This window comes from Strix uralensis, chromosome 5 (genome assembly GCF_047716275.1).
Source record: "Strix uralensis isolate ZFMK-TIS-50842 chromosome 5, bStrUra1, whole genome shotgun sequence".
Taxonomy (NCBI): Eukaryota; Metazoa; Chordata; class Aves; order Strigiformes; family Strigidae; genus Strix; species Strix uralensis.
Window position 1 is genome coordinate 80,239,135 of NC_133976.1, and position 21,041 is coordinate 80,260,175.

General features: G+C 42.5%; 1 protein-coding gene across 2 annotated transcripts in view; it reads right to left on the minus strand.

The window, feature by feature from the left end:
* The window catches only part of NUAK1 (NUAK family kinase 1), a 49,683-nt gene that overhangs the window by 12,716 nt on the left and 15,926 nt on the right, over positions 1-21,041 (minus strand). The window contains exons 1-4 of one of the 2 annotated variants that reach the window (XM_074871905.1): positions 16,994-17,023; positions 16,306-16,398; positions 12,213-12,333; positions 1,255-1,406 (exon numbers count right to left, since the gene is read on the minus strand). In XM_074871905.1, the coding sequence (XP_074728006.1) occupies positions 1,255-1,406; positions 12,213-12,285 (225 nt within the window). In that variant the 5' untranslated portion in view covers positions 12,286-12,333; positions 16,306-16,398; positions 16,994-17,023. Of the gene's footprint in view, positions 1-1,254; positions 1,407-12,212; positions 12,334-16,305; positions 16,399-16,993; positions 17,024-21,041 lie in introns of those variants that run through there. The other variant, XM_074871904.1, reaches the window with a different exon arrangement.

Consider the following 21,041-nt stretch of genomic DNA (forward strand, 5'->3'; position numbering starts at 1 on the left):
TGAGAAAATATTGGGAAAATTAAAGGTGAGCTGGCAGGGTGGTCTTTGCATCTACATTTCAGGGCTGATTTCACTGTCATAACACTCACGGCCCAGCGACTAGTGACAGGCAATGTATTAGTCACTTGGTGTGTGGTTAAGGGAAGAATGACTGGAATCTGTCCTCCCACAAAGCCTCTAAAACAGCAGGGGGGTCGGCGGGGTGGGGGGCTGGGGGCTGTCTTTTTGGAACTTAATTCCAGCCTGAATCCTGCCCCCACTGCGTGAAAGCAATATATTCTTCCCAGGCACCAGAAAACAATATTTGTCAGTGACGTTAGTCCTTACAAAAGCCCTCATTCCTCCAATGTGCAGCCACGTGGATTGGGGGAGTTATAATCCTAAAGGACTGTAAATGTTAGGGATGGAAGTGAACAAGCTGGGTTTAGGCCAGAGCCTTCTTTAAAGAAATTTGGGAAAAATTAACTGCACAGGGAAGGGCGCTGCAGCTTTTCAGCGCTGCACAGTGAGGACTTTGAAAACCTTTCTTGTTTATCAGAATTCAAGTGGAGATTAAAGTGTTTAGGAATTCAAATAAAAAATTGTGTTAGCTGCTCATTGCCTTTACCCTCATGCAAGTCTTGGCTCTATGCAGTTGGCTCATAAGCAGGGATAAAAGGTCCGTGATGACAACCAGTGAGCTACCTTGGGTTTAATTGCATACACTGTCATTCTAGTGGGTACCATCATGGATAAAGTCATTAGCAAAGGGTATCTTTCTAGTGCTCCCACTACATCTGGAAAAGTTACTTTTGCCTATCCAGAATGAGTACACACTAAAGCTCATACGTCAACACTCGTACCCTTTAGTTTATCTCCTATTCTAAAGTTGTTCACTTTCATATACAAATTGCAAACTAGTATTCATCTGAATGTATTAATATTAATGTTGTAGAAGTTCTATGGGATGCCTTTTCTAGTTAATGTTGGGGGGGGGGTTTTATGTCAGGAAAATTATTTCCAAAGCAAAAATGCAATGTAGGGCTAATGTAAGGGAGTGGCTGGTATCTGCCATAATACAGGAAAATATCCTTAGTCTTTAAAAACAGGCAGTGAACTACTGTAGCACTTCTAATGAAGATCTCCTGTTGCACTGATATAATCACATGCTGTGATACTTAATAACGAATGCCATTGCCTCAGACATGCTTTGAAATATGTAAGTCACTAATCAGCCTTCAAATAACATTTTTTAGTATCAAAGCCTTTGCTCACCTTGTGGCAGTAATGTACAGCAGAGACTATTTGTCGAAAGAAGTGCCTTGTCTCTCTTTCGCTTAATCGCCGCCTCTCACTGATGTAATCATACAACTCTCCTTTACTTGCATACTCCATGATGATCACAATCTTATCTTTATTTTCAAACACTGCACAGGATAAAAGAAGAGAAAAAACACCACAGTTGATCCAATATGTTTGAAAACTGACACTTTAAAGAGTGAAGAAGACTCAGGAAGACAGAACACATCCTGTATAATCACTGTAGCCTGGAGATATGTACTATCAACCCCACTGCAAAATGTAAGTTCCAATGCTAAATCTTTCCAGAGAAAGATTACATTTGAGATCAGGAGAAGGAAGTTCAGGCTATCTTCACTTTCATATGGCTGCATGAAAGAAGATCTTTGCCTCTAAAATATGGGATCACAGGGTGGTAAAGTCAACTTGATCCTAAAGAGGTGAGGTGGCCACTTGTGCCAGCGACATCTGAACACTAATCCCCACTCCAACAGGACTGCCTCCTAGTAGTCCTCTTGAGGCCAGAGGACAGAAGGAAAAAGGAGCTCTCACATCATTTGGAAAGGGTTAATAGAAGGCATAATAAACTCTGCCTTCAATGACTGGTTGATACAGGATTGCTATTTGGCTTATTATGACTGTGGTTTGGCTTTCACCTACCATCAAAATCCAAGAAGCGAACTAATGTATGTGTCCTCTTCCAGATCAACTCTGTGCAACAGCATGGTGGGCATGGACACTTGAGCTAGCAGTGGCTGCAATGTCTCCACAGTTGTACAGCTCTTGTCAGTATGGCTCTGCACCCTGTCTCATGCACCCAACTCACCCTCAAGCTTACTTATCTCCTGCCCCCACCGCATGTCCCATTGCACACTGTAGATACCTCCTCTGCCACTTGCACAGAGCCGGCAGCAATGCACAACTCCCATGTAAGCAGTGCAAGGAACATTCATTCAATACACGTCACAACTTGACTGTTCTTTGGGGCTGAGGGTACTCTGTGCCATATGCTGTCAAGGATTTCGCTGGGAGTTGCAAATAACTAAACATTTAATCTAGTAAAGCAGACTGTGAGTAGCCTCGAATCGCCATAATGCTCTGGCTGCTAAATAGTTTTTCCCTTCTGACACAGAAAATCCACTGCAACCCACTGGAAACTTCCTGCACCTGCCATAAATAACCTCTGCTCATATTAAAACATGGTGATTTTCCTTTTCTTTTTATCTGTGGCAGCAGCCTGCTGAGGCTAGGTCACACTGGCAGCAAAGCATCTGCAAATTAATAAGGTTACAGGGGTTATTACAAATGGATGCTAGTTTTGACCAGCCCTACTGGAATGATGCCTTCCTATATCTCTTTAGCAAAGCTCAGCCAGTAGTCCTTAGTGTTTTTAATTAAAAAAAACCCCACAACTTCGGCTTTTGCAGTGAAATGTGAAGCTGTCTCTCTCAACACACAGATATTTGCTGCTCTGAGGCTTTGTCTCATGTCCTCTCACACCTTGTCACTCCACTCTACAAGCCAGAGCCTCTGCAGTTCCCTCTAACACCCCTGAACCTCAGCCAAACAGCTCTGATAAAAGGGAGAGCAAATAGCCAGATAAAATTGGCCGCTTACTTGTCTGCTGGCCTCAATGTACCCCAAAACAGAGGCTCCTGCCAGTGATTACATCCTATGTGCATCCTCATTAGCAATAAACTTCGGAAACTGGCAGAGCTGTCTCTGGATGGATTATACTTACAGTATCCTCTCCAAGAATGACAGACTGATATTGTCTGGGAAAAACTGAACATGTCCTGTGTCATACAGGGAAGTGCTGTGATGTGTTACCAATAAAGCAGTAATGCACACATTCCTTTCTCTAAGCTTGGAAAGGCTTGTTAGATACAGGGTTGTTCAGGAAGGCAAAAAGAAATAGTTTCAGTAAGCTGAGAGAAATCACTAAAAGTGCTTTTATTTAAGAGATTGGATTTTACAAAACAAACCAAAACAAATCCCCTGCCCCCAAAAAAGCAGCTGATTCAATGAGTTAGGGGTTACTATATCATATACCAGGCAAGGACCACCCTGAGCTCAGGAGGACATTTGCCTCACCAGAGGGGCACAGATGGGGGCAAAGGGGCCCTTGGCTCTTCCCACCCTGCTCCCCCATCTGCTGATGCCCTACCAGGTGTTCAGTGCTGATGGTGACAGTAACAGCCATAACAGCCCTGCTATGATGGAGCGTTCTTCCAGCCTGGGTTTTTATTAAAAAACCTTTATCACTTAGTCATGAGAGCTTTCTCAAATCATCCTTGATGTTCTGAAGTTTTAAATTCCAAAATCTAATTTTTCTGGACTAAAATTTGCTATACTTTCCTGCATTTCTACAGGAATGAAGTGGAAAGCAGTCGGTTTGGAGGAACGTCCATTTCAAATTTTCTCTTATGCCCTCTAGGAAACTGAGATAATATCTTAAACTTAAAATTTAAGAAAGCATAAATCACTGATCCAAATTTTGAAATTTTGTCACAAAACCGCACTAGAATCAGTAAGAATAGAAGCATCCCAGTAACTCGTATTCAGGTTTCAGTTTACCAGCACACTCAGGACAAACTGGTGCATTCTTTTTCTTCACAAGGGAGCACTGTGAGAAGGACACTATCCTTGGACTTAGATGACATTACAGAGGTCTCCTCAGCATCATCACAGCTGAACGATTATAGAATTAAACAGCAATTTATCTCTTCACCTAGAAGCAGAGGTGAACAGAGAATCTTTCTTTTTCCAGGAAGGTGGGAAGTATTTTTTTACAACTGCACCATTTCAGTTCAGAGCACCTCCGTCATATCAGCTGAATCTCATAAGAGGGCACACAGCTACTTTCCTACAGAGAGGGAACTGAACAGCTGACAAAAACACCTTAAATGAGAGCTGCCACTGAAGGACGAGGGAGTGGAAAGGCAGTAGGATTTATGTCTACACACACACACAGTCTTAAAGAGGAATTCAGTGGTCAAGACTATCAGGCACATGACAAGGTGGTATTCTGGCAAGTCTCAGACCATCAGCCATGTACACCACGAATTTTCACAGTAGTAGTTAGGATGCCAGGCAGGTTTCATACAGACACTTCTGAATTTCCCTTCTGAGCACAGTATGTAGTTTTATAAACATATACTCCAAGAAAGCATTGTGGCCAACGGCTGGGGGAAGAGAGGAGGGCATTAATTAAAGGCTGGATTGACTTACTGCAAATAATAATGAGGTAATAAATATACTGCCCTGTTAACACCTGGGCTGTAACCTGCGGGCTGATGATGGACGGATTGCCTCCATATAGCTTCTGGGACTGTTTGGTTCACTCTTTGTTTTTGTTGTGGATGATTTATTACCTGCCATCCTACTGCATATTCATTCCAAAACTCACCCCCACCTAGAAGTGTGCCTGAACCCTGGCTGCAGCTACTGCTGACGGAAAAGCACAGCTTCAGCAGGATGCTGCGCCCCAGGAACATCCCGCAGCTTGCTACTGATGGGACGGCCGTGTCGTACAAGCCTGTTCCTCAACCCTGACCAAGGTCAAGGGAAGGAGGGATGTTATGTCTAAGAAAGGTGGGGCTGCTCTTGCTTCTTTCAAACCGTCAATACTCTGCAAACAGCTGGCCAAATAAGGTAAGTGGAGAACTGTCAGTATCAACAGCCCAACATGGTAGCAGGAAAGATGGTCTGTCAATCACAAATCAAGAGATGGGGGTTGCTTAGATACGAGGCATGAGCTCCATGTGTTAGAGGAGACAGCAGCAGGAGAAACGCTTGCTACAAACTGTGTGTCATTTACTCTTGAGACACTGTGTTTATTTCTGCCACTCTGCAAGCTGAGTTACGCTGAGAGAGCTGCAGCAAGACCTCGGTGTGGTGGGAGGCCTGCTGCACTACCTCAGTCATAGTGGTCAAGTGATGCAGGGTAGTGGTTGCAAAACATTAGTACTCCTTTGCAGAAAGAGCCTGCAGGATGAAGGACTGACTTCTGAGATGGCTACACTTCCACCTGGCCACAGGGGAGGAGGGAGGGACAGCACTGTGAGAGCACCTCAGGGATCAGGGAGCAGGAACAGGATGTAGCACAAGGTGTGAGGAACAACGTGATTGTATGCCCAGGAGATGAGCAAGAGTACTGTGTTAATGTACTAACACACAGGTCACAGCAAAGTGGAGAAACAGCATTTTCCAGTGGGCTACAAGCTTGTTTGGGCTTGGTCTGTTCACCCCAAGAGCCTTAGCAGAGGCTAAGAGCAGCACTCCACCCATGCAGCAAAGGGTGTTTAAGATGCAGTGGTCAAGGAAAGGTTTCTTACAGTTTTTCTTTAAACTCCTCCCTTAACTCTAATATGTTTGTTTGGTTGGTTTTTAAAACAATTACAGAAATAAAGTTCTATACTTCTAGGCAGATAATTGAAACCAAATCTGCTGGCTTCAGAGCTCATTGAAGAATATAAATGTGAAACTGGGAAAGAACTTCACTTCTCGCTACCAAAGACATATCTGAGACAAAGTACATTTTGTAACATCAACAATCTGTCTCTTTCACAGGCTGTTCTACTATAGCAATAATTCTTGGATATAATCTCTCCACTTATTTATATTTAGAGGCCGTGAAATGATGAACTCAGCTTCTATCTACAGCTTTCCATTTTCCAAATAGCACTCATTGGGTAGGGACATCTTGCTGATCAGCAGTCTTCTTTTCAATCCTACTGCTAAATTCTTCCCTTTAGCTACACCGAAGTCACCTCCACTGAAACTTCACGGGACAAGTTTGACACCGGATGAACATTTTCACTATCCCTCTTAAATGCTAAGATGGACTTCACCCTAAAAGCATTGAAAGCCCACACAGGCATGGTTTTGCAAACATCATCAGAAAGACTTAATAGTACATTATACACCTCTATTAGGACAGTTCACTTTAGACTTATTTCTACCAAATTCAAAAAGTAAAACAAAGCAGAAGACTTCTGCCCTTCCTCCAAACCTACAGGATGCTAAAGTCACAGCGAGTGCCGAGGGGGGTGGATTTTTTTTTTCCCCCCTTAATGGACTACCTCCTTGTGGGCTGATTCCATTTGGTTTACATGTAACCCTGGGGTAAGGATTTTAGTTTGTTAGTTTAAGAGGGGCGGCCAATCTCTTCGCACTGAAACCATTTGAATTCTCCTCATGCCTTTGCTCTCTATCAGAGCAATCTCCTAAATTAGTTCCAGTATGTTGACATTCCTTCCATCTGGTGTCTTTCCATTCAGCGGTATTTTTATTACTCTCCTAACAGCCGCAGACAGAAGTACCTTTCCACTGCTACAAAATGCTCTTTTATTAAAGGTCAGCCAAATCAAAAGAACAAGCGAGTTTGTTTTTAATTTTGGAGATGCAGACTAGAATAACCTTTTCATTCAGAAAAGTCATGTATGACCCAATTACCTCACTTGTGTAATAAGGCTCGAATTATTCTTCAAAAAGACATGCGAGTACTGAAAAGTACTTTTTATCTTGGAAATTCAGCTCGATGCGTCTTCTATATTCTTGACTGCTTTGAAAGCTTTACAGCCCCTTGGCATATTTTTTATTTTGGTTTTTTATTATTATTGTTATTATTATTATTTTATGACTGCTTTTTTAACAGAGCATACAGCAGATATGAAAATATCCAAGGTCCAATGTACAGAACCATTTGTATGCATATGCACAAATTTATACATACGCTTAATTATAATTGAAGATAGTGAGATATAAAATATGTCTTTTAAAGTTAAGCTTGTGTTAAGTTGTTTTCCTGAAATACGGCCTTATTCAGCCAAATTGCATCTCTTCGTCAATTAAAGGAATGTAGTTAAGATCCTGCAATAAACATTTTAAATCAGACAGCATGCTAGCATTTACTCCCCAGTGAGGAGATTAAATCAGAATGAGAGCCATTATCCTTGCCGAGGTTGTTTCTCAGAGATGAGACTGAGGATATGCAGATTTTGATGGTCTACTCTTTAAAAAGGAAGGAAAAATGAGAGTTGCTAATTCAGCCACAATAACATGTTACACTAATTGTCTTTTGTTTCAGCAAAGAATACAAGAGCTAATTCCCCTTTTTTTTTAATTATCATTACACACTGCTGAGGAACTTCAGACAAGCAAACATTTACATTGCAGTGGGAGGACTATGTAAATAGAAAGACAGAATAAATTTCATCATTGCTTGCAATCATTTTGACATCTGAATTGGACCTGACAGTGATCTCACACATTTGAGTCATGTCCAACAAAGTGTTGTTTAGGCGATCACCCTGAATGCCAGGAAATTCATAAAGGTGGGGTATGGTAACCAAAGGGTTAAGTTTGTTTATACTTGTTTCATTACTATCGCCAGACTCTCAAAATATTACTTTATGTTCTTGGACATTATCAACTGAAAACAATGGGAATAAAGCACTCAGAGGTCAAAAGCCTACATAATTAGAGGAAATCAATCAGAAATGTGGTTAAATAGTGTCACTGCTGAAGTGGTTTCTCTTGGCTAAGTAAAAAAAAAAAAAAAAAAAAAATAATCATTCCAGCCTTCCAACTTGCATCATTCTTGTTTAAAGCCCAGTCATCCACGTGATGTTTTGAGGGACTTTTGACTTTTTCAGGTGTTTTGCACACAGAAGGGATGAAGTCATTAGGCACCAATGTTTGTTTTGATTACATCTGAAAACCAGGAGACAGCAGAGGCTGGGACAGAGGCTGGGATTGCCTCCCCAGCACTGTCAGCCTGAGACAGGTAACTCGGTTCTGCCCCGGCACAAACCCACCAATGGTGTGAGCTGCCACCTCGGTCCCCAGCTGCTGGCCCCATCGAGGGGTGCACCCTGCAGCTGATGGCAGGGGACACTTCCCTGAGCTGCTGCTGCTGGGGGAGACGCAGTTTGTCAGCAATGGCTCGCGTCCACGCACCTCACCAGCTGACACCCAGGCAGATTTTTGGCAACATAGCTGCTTTCACTGAGGACATGGTGACTTGACTGACACAACTCAAGGAGCCCTGCTTTGGAGACAGGCTTATGTGTGTCTGAAACACCAAGCATGCATCTGCTTTTTGTTGCACGAAGTCTGGCACAAAGTGTGTGTCGAGGTTTCAGTGTGACATTGAACATGTATTTGGCAAGTAAGATGGCTATCCTGGAATACCATGCCACCACCATTATACACAGTCAGATCTTCTTCTGTTAGATTTGGGATCTGAAAGTACAGAAGAGCTGAACCAGTTTCCTGATTAACCAAAGCATGCAACCTAGCTCAAGTCATTGTGGACTGGTAGATAAATGATGGAGAATATCTGTGCTTTTTCTTAAGAGTATCAAAAGTGTAACCTAAAAAGAAAGTAAGTCCCTCTTACATGACAAATCCATTTTTTGTGCCTTGTTGCTGTGAAGGATCCAACACTGTTCTAAGCATCCTGGCGCTAATCCAGCAAAGCACTTCAGCACATGCTTTCCTTCAGTTAGTTGTTCACATTAATGCCATCGTGTTCCATGGGCACCGAATTGTGATCCTAATATTTATTCATTCTTCAGGGAATATCTTCCTTAATCTATTTCTACAAGCATGTTACCTAACAATCTGTTCATTTTTAAGTGCATTTTGCAAATGTGTGGACTTTTCTGGATGGTTATGCTGACCAAGGACAACTCCTTTCAGCACAGAAACACTCACGTAGGCACTGTATTTCACACTACAAAGACTCAAGAGCTCACTCCTGAATGTACCAAGCGCAACTTCACTCTCATAATTGGTCCAACACATGTTTAAATGTTTGCAGAATCAGGCCTGATGCTCTCTCCCTGGTTTAATCATAAAGTATTGCCAGATGAGACAGATTTTGCACTCAGGCTACCCCTGGAAAAATATGTTAGCTCTCAAAGGCTTTATTATCAAATCCTGGAGTTTTCAAGGCAAAAAAGAAACAGGGCAGGGGAAGGGTGGGGGGACACAGACAGATGAATGGACAGAGGCATTATTCTATAAATTAAAATTTATGTGCTGAAATCAGAACACTGCTAGCAAAGCCAGCTTCATTTATCCAGTCCCTTTCAAGGAGTTTAAAGTCACTTGAAAGAGCATTTCCCTCACAGCCGCGCTCGACAGATTGCCAATTACAGCCCTGCTGAGAGGATGGAATTTCTTTGGAGTCACAACTGAACGTCTGCCCTCGCAGTAACGGGCAAGGTATGTGCCTTTTGATTAGGTTAACAAAAAAAAAAAATATCTCTAAACTGGAAAGCTTTGTTTCCACACATATGAATTTGCTCAGTATCAAAAAAAAAAGATAAGCTTGTGTTTACATCAAGTTGACAAATTCAGAGGTTAATTGCTTTTAAGCAGGCAGGTCAAAAGGATACCTAAACAAGGATCCTACTTAAGAAAAACATGTTTGTAAATGCAATACAAAGAGCTTTCAAAGATATTACAGGGAGATACAGCATTGCCCATGCTTAGATAGAACTGTGCAACCTGTCACCTACAGAAAGCACTGTCAGACATGCAGTGGCAGTCTGAAAACCTACAGTAAAAATTAGTGAGAGGGGAGAAAAGTATCTGTGGGGTTGCTTCAGTTTAAAAGTTAAGCATCTGATCTAAGTTAGTCAGTTAGACTCCATCTATAGCCATCGGGAGCCTCCAGTATGTCATTTATCCCACCTACCTGAAAAAATTCTCCCAGGAAGGAGCAAATCACCCTGTGTAGACGCTGATCTCTCTTGACTGGAGAGGAACACTAGACTTTTAGTGTACACCAACTGCCAAAATGTCGGATGGCTGAAATTTGGTGAGATTAAGCCCATCCCTGAGGATTGAGTAACTTCAACATTTTGTTAGAGGATAGCAGTATTATCACTCTTTATGCATCACTCAAGAGGAATAGCCATGTGTTTAAAATCCAACTTCAAGAAGATACAAATACTTCAGTCCTAGACGTAGTCCCTTAACTTCACTACAAGTGCTCTTCAGCTTAAAATGAAGCACATGCTTAAAGATCCCTGAGATCACATCCTTATCTCTGGGCAGTACGTAACTGCTGCTCTGTGTTCAGCTGTGCAACCACACGTCTTCCCAGTGCTACAATATCGAAGTTACAGCATTGGCTGCTAAAGGCCAACTATTGACTGCGACTGCTTGGAAAGGCTGGGTGAGCTGTATAGCTGCTATAGCTCAGCTCTGTGTAACTCCTTCCAATGGACAGTCCAACCAAAAAGCTGACTTCCACTGCCCATCCCTTCAGGCTAGGAATTAAACATAAGAAACCATGAAAGGCTGCTCTGCTTTCTAGAAAAAGAAAAGGAAACTAACCAGTAACAGAACAGAAAACTTCTTAGAAATGAGAGAAAAAACCTGCCCCCAGGTTTGTTGCCGCAAAGTGCTGTTGCTGGCTGACGGACCGTAAGAGGACCTCAACATCACCTGCCACAGGTGCTTGTGCTCCTGCAGACAGGATGAACCCTCCATCACGGAGCCTGACTGGCGCTGCTGCAGAAGCACTGCTCCTCCCTGTGCGGGGCCAGAGGGGAAGGTTTTGCTCCCACGGGACTTTATTGTCTGCTTCTTAAAAATGCTGTCATCTTTTTAACTTTTACGAAAGTTTTAACTCAGTAAAAAGTATTTAAAGCAAGGACGAGAAGGGCAATTGGTCAAAGGACCACAGCATGCTTAATCTTTTTTCTTTCTGAGTTCCCGTGCACATTCGAAATAACTTTTGTTCCATTTGCAACCCACATGCTGACACAGCATCCCTCCCCTTTTCTGTTCCCAGATCCTGTTATGAGTTTATTCAATAAAAAGACAGATATTCATCTCTTTTCAAGTACAAGAACATGCTTTTGAATAACTCAATATGCGATACTGTAACAGTACGCCAAGCCAGCCCTTGTTTTAATCAGTCGTATCAACTCTCAGAGTGGAGCTGCCATATACATATCATCACCTTGCGCGTTTACCTCACGGGTATGTAAATACGTAGGGCTAAATTCGGGCTGCCTGTTCTGCACACAGGGGAAGAGGTGATCCCTGGGGACAAGGTTGCCCGGCCCAAGTCCCTCCAAACCTCTGGAATCCACACCCCAGGTCCGCCATGCGGCCTCCCTCCTTGCAGCAACAGACCTCTTGGCTGGTGTCTTTTAGCACGTACCCGGTGCTAGAGCTGGGATGTTACTTGAGGAAGGAAGGAAGGAAGGAAGGAGGAGATTTTACTACAGAGTGACACTCTATAAATATATAAACAAACAAACAGGCAAATCAGGGAGGAATGCCCCGGGCTTCCTGCTCTTTGCTGTAGAACCAGGGAGCAGCTCCTGGAGGCAGAAATTAGCAGGCTTCCCAGCTGTGTCCCAGGAAGAAAGGGGTTAGAGGGGGAAGACAGGATAAGGAAACAGGAATGATAAGCCAGCAACCAGACTGACAGGAAAGCATGCAGAGGTGAACAGGAAGCGGGTGCTGGGATTCAGGGGGAAAAGCAGCAATGACAGAACCAGCAAGACTAACAGGCACGTAAAGGAAGACCAAGGGCCTAGAGCAGACAAGACTGGTCTTGTGCAGTCCAGGGAAAATAAAGCATGTGAGGACTGGTTTAGGGGATGGAGACAGAAATGGGCATCAGGCTGGTGCATAAGCAAGGGTGAAATTAAACGGGACTGTCGAAGTCCAGTTTAACTCCTGCTTAACTTGCACGTGAAGAAGCTCCTCCAGGCAAGGGGTTATGCATCTGTGAAACACTGGTGATTCAGAGGGAAGGTAGAGCTCAAAACAATCTCTTTGGTAACGGATGGATTACACTCGGAGTAGGGGTTTGTTTGGTGCATGATCTCAAGAAACATGAATATCAGGTCTGCAGGAACGTAACAGAGCAGTCAGGGAGGAGAAGTGCATTCACTAACCTTCATATATGGTGATGATATGAGGGTGGCTGAGGGATGACATGATCTCAATCTCCCGTCTGATGTGAACCATATCTTGTTCATCCTTAATTTTGTCCTTACGAATGGATTTTATTGCAACCTATAAATTCAGGAAATCAAGCGTTATTCTTGGAACTGAACAGATGTATATAATCCATTAAGGAGAATTCAAAAAATAAATACAGATGTTAGATGTTGGCAGAACTTGGAATGGCAAAAACAAAGCTTTAAAATACAAACCTCCATGCCCCAGCTCCTTCATTTTACAGCAATAAATACACTTTACAGTAATGGGTGACATGAAGTGTTAGGATCTTCAGGTCTTAGGACTTTACTGAGGGGAAACAGCATCTTTTGGAAGGATCTCTGTGTTAGCCTAAGTACTCTCTATCCGAGGCAAATGGCAGAACTCCCAAAAGATTTTGATGGGAAGTACATTTGCTTAGACATGATTGCACCTGACGATTTCAAACAGAAGCTTTGGAGACAATTTCTCTGAGATCTCTGATGGAAGAGATGCAGGGAATCCAGGGCGCTGATTACAGATTTATATTTGTCCATGTTAATACATAGAGTATCACATCAACATGGGTTGCTCCATGGTTCTCTAAAGCAGGCAAACTGCTCAGGAGTTATGACTTATTTAAAAATCAGAAGAATTAAATTTTGAAATTCACATCTAAACTCGTCCTCATATAAACCCAAGGCTTTCAGGTCCTACACAGCACTTATGCAATCACTGCAAAACCATATCCTTCCTGCATCCTTCCTCAATCAGCAACCTTTTTTCAAGCACATCGTGTGACTGGGTATCTTTCCAAAAGGCAGGGTGGGAACAGAGGAAGTGATAGCTGAACTTGCAATATAAATTCAAATTATAACAGCCCTTATGAGTGTGTGTGTATGTGTGTTGCCTGTGAAAAAAAGGGCTTATCTGAACAACACCATAAATAATCATGGAGGTCAGCTCATGCCCTACGAGAAATGCAGAAACCAACAATGGAGAGAAGCTAGTGGGAGAGGGAAGGTGAGGGCATTGTGCATACTGAATGGCAGCATGGCCTTTATTATACTCAATATTTACCCTCCTTTATTTTTATAAGCCAGAGTTCAAGGAATAAATTACCAGCTAGTTTAAAATCAACAATACGTCTTTGAAAAACATCACTGACCTGCTGAGATGACCACCCTTTTATGGGTAAACAAAACTTTTGTCATTCTATGCAGCCAACTACTGTGGACCTCTCCTGGGAAAACATTTGTAAATCTGTGATTTACATGATTTCCCTAGTTCCTTCAGAAAAAAATAATTTCACTGCCTACTTCAGTAATCGCAAGTGGCATGACCAGTATTGTTTTCATTATATGAAGTAGCATCAAGGATATTGAAGAAAGAAGAGAAAAACTTACAATATTATAAAACTGAAATGTACATAAACAGGAGCTAGTTTAAAGGGTCAGGTTTCCTACAAAGCCTTCAACTCTGAAAAGCAACATTGTTCAGAAAAGCATTAAGCACAGGCCCCATCCCTTGAATTCCCAAAGATTTCAGAACATGCTTAAAATTAAGCTCATGCTCAAGTGCTATCCTACTTTGGAACAGCAGAACAAAAAGTAGAGCTCAAGGGACAAACCAATTTGCATGTCAAAACCAAAATAATTCTTTTCTTTCTCTTGACCCAAACATTTGGTATAGAGATTTTAAAAGTAACAACATAACCATGGTCTTATCTACATGGCACATATTTCTATAAAAGGTAATACAAGAGATTTTAATTGAATGAGTGATCAAGATAATCTTCAAGTAATTCTAGAGATGGAGAAGGCAACTAACACTAAAGATGAGGCTGGATTTTTCCCCCTTCCCATGTTTGCACTGAGACAGGCTGCAAATGCAAATACACCCTGTATACAAGAAGGATGTGGGTGGCTCTTGGAGCAGCATGTGCATTCCTGCAAGAAATAAATATAGACATGGGTAAAAACACATTTTTTTTATTAAAAGACAGGCTTGTACTTGGCTCTGAGGAAGAATTTAAGAACGGTTTCATTGTCAAATATACAACGGCGGGCAAATTCTTCACCATTCATGGCGGGCAAAGTAATAACAGCACCCCAGAGGGCATGCCAATCTCCTACTAACTTGACTCTGTGCTTCACAGACAGGACTTTTTGTAAGTCTACACATAGTTACTGCAAACGGCCTCTGTGAAATAACGGCACATGTGAAAACATATATTTTTAGATACAAAAATGCAAATGTGATTGAAAAGCGTGGCAACATTCTAAATATATGTTTGGATTAATATTCAAATGCAAACAGATGTGTTGCCTGCTAACATATTTTTCAACAGGACCAGAGTTTACAGTCTCACAACCTGCGTTGAAAAGTGGTTAAGGCACCTAGGAGCCTTAATTTATATAGGCTATTCCTAAAAGTTTAACCAAATTTTGAAGATGGTACTTAAGCTCTCCTGAAAACATCACTTCCCACTTGCAGGGGTAGAATTCAGCAGCCCAGCCGAAGTACTTGGGATTTTGCCAGCGACATCCAGGCTGCAAGATCTCATCCCAGCACAAGGAGAGAATGCATGCCAAACATTTCTCAGCTTTTAAGATTCAAGACTTTCTCTTCCCTCCCTCAGCTACTTCAGATCACAGTGACTGGCATTTAGAAACACGGAAAGACCCTCGGCAGGTATGAACTATCTTAACTCCAGTGATGTCCACGGATCCTGCTCAGCAGCCGCCTGCCCACGCTCAGACCATACCCTGCAATCCTGCCAAACTGCAGGAGTGCTGTGGAGGAGGCAATGCCCCTACACCAGGGCACAGCACGATACCCGTACAAGCACTCCGTATTGGAGCAAGGCTTCAGACACTCACACGTACTGATGAAATAATATCACTGTCTATTTGCATAGCAAATGAGCACGCTCAAAGCACAGTGCTGCCATTTATTAATTAAGCCTTGGGAGGCAAGTGGTGAAACAGCACTATTCATCTGCTTTTAGAAGACAAGGAAATCAAAATGGGATATGGTGTAGTTGAGAATGGTCAGCATTAGGTTAATGGTTGGACTAGATGATCTTCAAGGTCTTTTCCAACCTAGATGATTCTGTGAAATGGAAAGCTGACATGACTCCTAAGGGAAACAAAGGATTGTAGCATCTCAGAAACTGCTGCCTGCCTCTCCCTCCCAAATGGTGCAACTCACCACAGGAGTGACTTGCTTAACAAACCATCTGATTATTAAAGGCTGATTTCTGATACCTTTCCCCATGTTCAATTGCTATTTTTTTCCCCTCAAAAACAGCATCAGGGAAGTGAAAGGTTCAAAGGCACCTCAATAAATACTTCTTACCCCATGCTGTCTGCCTGGCGGCCTGCACAATCCCCAAGTGGGTAGGCTCCATGTCTCAAAGGCTACCAAGAGTGCACAGCCTTGCTGGTGACCTGGTCCAAAAGACCAAACAGCAAGCGATTGCTGTCAGAAGACTGTCACTGTCAGAGGTAGCATCCCAAAGCAGGATTAGCGGAGCAGCAGGACAGCGTTCGTTACAGCTCTTTGCCTCTAAGAAAGGGATTTCTGCCAGCCAAGTGTCTTTCACCTGTATCAGTCTGCTCAGACCGTGTCAGCAAGGGTACTTAGGCTTAAATCTACTGATGTGAAAAAAACAACACAAACAAGACAGCAGTCCAGCTTTGGGCTTTTTTTAGTATTTCATGGAAACATTATGAGTCATCATCACATTTTAGGTATTTATTATGTATTTCATTGTTTTCATCTCTCTGTGCAAAATAAGATCCCCTATGTTATGGTATAAGGCTGTAAAACAAGACTCTCTTCCAGGTATTCTAAAATATGAATAATGGAATTTCTTTCATGAAATGTATTTTACTCATAAATATAGTCCAGAAAATACATTTTTAAAGTGCACTTATGCTTTTAACACCAGACAGAGCTGGCTCCGTTTTTTAAAACCCCACTCACAGGACTGCTGCCAGATACGGTACATGATGAGCCTGAACAACTTAAGCTTAATAAGAAATAATCTCAACTGAGAAATACCTTATGAAAGAACTTGTTTGTTCATTCTTTAGGTCCTTTTCTTTCTTGCTTGCCTGCTTACTTTCCTTGCTTTCTCTGAAAGCAACAGCTCCACTGTGTGCAACATCAAAATTTATTAAGGGTCACAGGCTATGAATCAAGAGTAGGACAAAAGCAACATGCTTTTTTACATCAGCTACATTAACTACTCCAAATATTCCAGCTCAAGATCTGCAGAGAAAGTGCTGTTAGTCCCTTTGGTACTCTCAAAACACTGCACTTATATTTCGACCACACTTTCTCAATATATTTTACTGGTTTTAAGACTTAGATAATTTAATTATAGTATTTTTAGTAACTTTACTAGTGGAGGAATTCGTATTTTTCCTAGCTTCTTGTCTTAATGAGAATTTCAGATAACTCCAAGACCTTGCACTCAGACAGAGTAACATATCACATTCTTAATAATGAAATCTAAAGCCTCTCACCCCAACAAAACAGGTTCAAGTTCACCCAAAGCCCCTATAGACAGAGCACCCAATCTGGCAAAACACTTTAACACATGCCTAACTTCACACATGTGAGTAGGCCAGACTTTTGTGGGATAGCTCACACATGTAAAGTTAAATATATGCATAAGCACCAAGGTCACAGCTCAAAACTAGGCCACGTGATGGTCCCTCTGGGGATCACTACTGACTGTCCGCACCAGTAACATCCTCGGTATCTCTTCTGTAGCTCTGATGGCAACATGGTCCCATTCACGGGGTTAGAGGGGGAGAAAGGAGCATCAGCGATGGACTGAAACCACCTCCACCTTCACTGCCAGTGCTGGCACCAGCCTCTGCTCAGAAGCAGGTAGAGGGAATACCCTCTCCAAAACCTATGGCACAGGGGAGAGAAAGCAGGGGATTGTGAACCTCTAATATCGCCAGGCATTTCCAAACAGCTCTGCATGAGCACAGCATCCTCACCACCACTACTCTGCCTTCCAGGAGCAGATAGGAAACAGGGAGCACAGCTTTTGGCTTCCCATCCCTCCATGAGTCAGCTTACAAAGTTTGCTGGGCAGGAAGCATGAAGAAATAAGCTGCTGTCTTCAAGGCTGCAATAAATTACCTGTCTCCATTTGCTGGAAAGAGGATTTATACTCACTTTCTGAACTGGTGTAGAGAGATTATCAAGTATTTTCCAAGACACTTCATGCTTTTTTGCTTTTGTTTGGTACAAATAACGAATTGAACTATAAATACATCAAAAAGATGACGGCTACAAAGGTTTCTGTACATTCAGTCCTATCTGTAAGAGAAATGTCTTTCCTCCTTTATGAGCTTCTCGGCTGCTGGGCAGAGCAAGACGGGTGGAATTTTCTTTTACAGAGGCAGATCAAGACCATCGCGTACAGAAAAATATCTCAAAGTCTAAACATCTGGCAAAGGGCATGGCAGGCGGTAGGTGCCCGTTTCCATATCAAATTTCTGTGCCTGCTGAGTCACTGCTGGCATCATGAGATGGGCACTTATGGGATGAGCAAAGCAGCTATATTTTCATCAAAGCGTAAAGCTGTTTCTCTGGATTTCAGGAAGTTGGTTCATGTGTCTGTTTTAATCTAATGAAAATACATTTGCCTCATTTCCAGCTGAGATGTGTGAATATAAACAAAGGCAGAATTAGCCACAGTGAAGAAAGCCACAGATTTTTAAGTCAGCTAGTGCTGTAACCAAGGCTGACCACCTGAATGCCACAAATCACTGAACCTTCCCCAGCAACTTCTGCATGCAGTACATTCAGTCCCACTGAAAACAATCTTCCACTCTTTGTTATCTATCAAGGCTATTTTTAGGTGAGATATGAACAAACTGCTTTTTTCCACCATGGGGGCTGTGACTTTTAAGCTGGTTCCAGCGCTTGTACATACCACCCATGCACGAGCAAATTCCAATGGGCTCTTGCAATACTATTGTGGAGAGTCAGAAAAATGACATCAGGACACAGAGTGCAGTCCCTGGAGAAAGGGAAACCAGCTTGCTGACACTGAGACATATGTCAGAAACGCAGCTTAAAGAAAATTATTAAGAACTATTTTCTTTGGGTGAAGAGGGAGGGGAGGGTTACACACACATAAACCTCTCCTTTCTGAAAGCTGTGAACTGAGGCCATCCCCACCCAGCAATGGGAAGTGGGTGAGCCCAGCCGGTTTCACAGCTCCGTTTCCTTTCTTTGAGACTCTGAGGTGGGAAGTGCAATGCGCCAAGTGCCAACAGAGGCGGGGAGGTAAAGAATGGGTGGATCAACCATGGGGGAAGAGAAAGGGAGAGCAGAGGATGTTTGGGGGTGGGGAGAGAAAAGGCACATTGTTCTTCCTCCAGCTCCATGGAGCTGAGCAAGAAAGAATAAAGCCTGGCACTGTATGATGTTTTTTCCAGGGGAGTCTCTGCTTATGGCTCTTGGCCCAGACATCACCAACACAAGAGGAAGAGAAACAAAGCTATGAAATTGGGTGGTCCCTGAGGTTGCTGCAATCAAATGATAAGGAGTGGGATGCTGATAATGCAGTTGTATTGAAATGGCACTTCCAGAGGTTGCACAAAGGAAAGAAAGAAAAGGCAGGGGATGGGCTGAATAACTGTCTATCTGGCCTCTGGACCGTCCAGGTGGGAAGAAGGAGCCATGGACAGATATCCCTACACAGGAGCCAAGTATCCAAAGGGTTCTGCAAAGGTATTCTCATGCAGACTTCTTCTTGTAAGCCTCTTCACACACAAGTATATCTTTGCTGTGTCCATTTGCTAGGAAAAAAGCAATCTATCTTGAGACTCCAATCCCAGGCCAAATGAAGTAATAAAAAGCATCATGCAGGACATGTAATTCTAAGAACAAGCTTCTGCACGGTCATAGAAAACACTCCATGCACTCACTGAAAAGTTGGACAAAAGGCCACTGTGAGTTGAAGCAAAATTAGTGGCTGGTGTTGTGCATTTTGCTAACACATCTCTGAGAGCTCTCTCTTTCAGAGAAAGAGTAAGGTCAACACAATGCCATTGTTTTGGAGATTGTTACTTTTCAGATCCTAAAAGCCAGATCATCTCTATGGTGATACTGCCCAGGAGACAAGCATGCAACAAAATCCTTATTAATTATTTATCAACAGCCCAATTCTATTGTTTGATATGTTGGCAAACTATGTGGTAATCAGGGGAGTTGCTCGAAGCGGTAACCGGTGCCATCTGCACCCAGTGAGACTCTGCTGATTTAAATCTCAGGGCTTCTGCCCATTACTCTGTTCCATTGCATGTTCACTCGTGTCATGGATGTTACCAAAGACAAAATGCTGTTATTGTTGTTGTGAGCCAGCAGCTGCACACATAAAGGGCGAGGATGCACGTGCCACGATGCACCTTTCAAGTTCATTTGCTTTTAAGAGGCAAGGGTATTTTTTACAGCTGCCTCACTCTGTATGGTAAAAGCATATAGCAAACATCTGTGACTCTCTGCTTCATTCCCCTCCTCCCAATGTATCACATAAAAGAGATTATATTTCTAAAACCCAAAGCTGATTTACTGCCACTCTATCACTCACTACCTGTAGAGAAACTCTCCCTCGCACCAAGGCGCTAGAAGTCCCAAGTCAGTGTGATAAAAGTTAAATCAAAATTCTGTTTGCGTAAGTTGAGGCACAATGTGCCAGTGCCTCTTGAAGAACTAGAGTATGATTACCTCAGGTTTAATTTTCCTTTTCTGGTTCTGCTGGACATTGTTGCTGTTATCATATGATAAATGATGATTCATCAAGTGAAGAGAAATTAACTAATCACAAACACTAGGCAAGGAGGTTATATCATCTTTCTAGTTCCCCCTTTATTCTCAGAGAAAAATGCCTGTGGAACCAAGTTTCAATAAGCAGTATCCGGCACCATATGAACACATTTATGCTGCACATACACAAAGTGGGTGCCAGGAGGAACATACAACACCCTTTCTCCACTGCTTTCTTCACTCCCGCATACGGTGTCTGTTAACAGGATTTGTGAGTGCATTTCCTGAGTAATTACTGCCTTACTGGAAAATTTATATCCCTTCATTGTTTGGTACCGGCTATCCTCAGCTATGTATATGAAGCCTGGCATATTTACACCACACATCCTCTGACAAATTTACCTGGCAGACCTTTCTTCATTTAACGCTGAGAATCCTGGGTTTGAGTCATCCTGACTACCAGACGGATCTTACAGTTCTGTATTAATCATTTCAGGACTGATTTACCACTAGGAATGAAAAAAAGCACTCATCTGGTTTAGCATAGACCTGATTTCTGAGAGCATTTAAAAACACAAGCTAGCAACATGCTTATTGATTTTTCATAGTGAGGCAGTGAATCTTGGAAACAAGAAGGGAGGGCTGCAGAATTCAAAAATGAACAGTTCACTGATTTATGTCAGAAATCTACCAAAAAACTTCTGCCTTCCCAAAATAAAAGTTTTCCATACAGCATTACTGAAGTCCCAAGTCATAGGACTGTTCAGTTTTAGAAGATCCTACAACTAATCATCACCTCTTGCAATAACAAAGCATGTCCCATAGTTCTGCCTCAAGTTGCCCCTTCTCACCCCTTCCCACTGTCCCAATAGCACACTACCACAAATCTGCATCCACTTCAATCCTCCCTGACCCACAGTGAAACGAATTTGCCCTGGTAGCAGCAGAGGTTGCAAAGGATTTGCTGAAAAGCAGAGATCTGACAAGATGAGGTTGTTAAG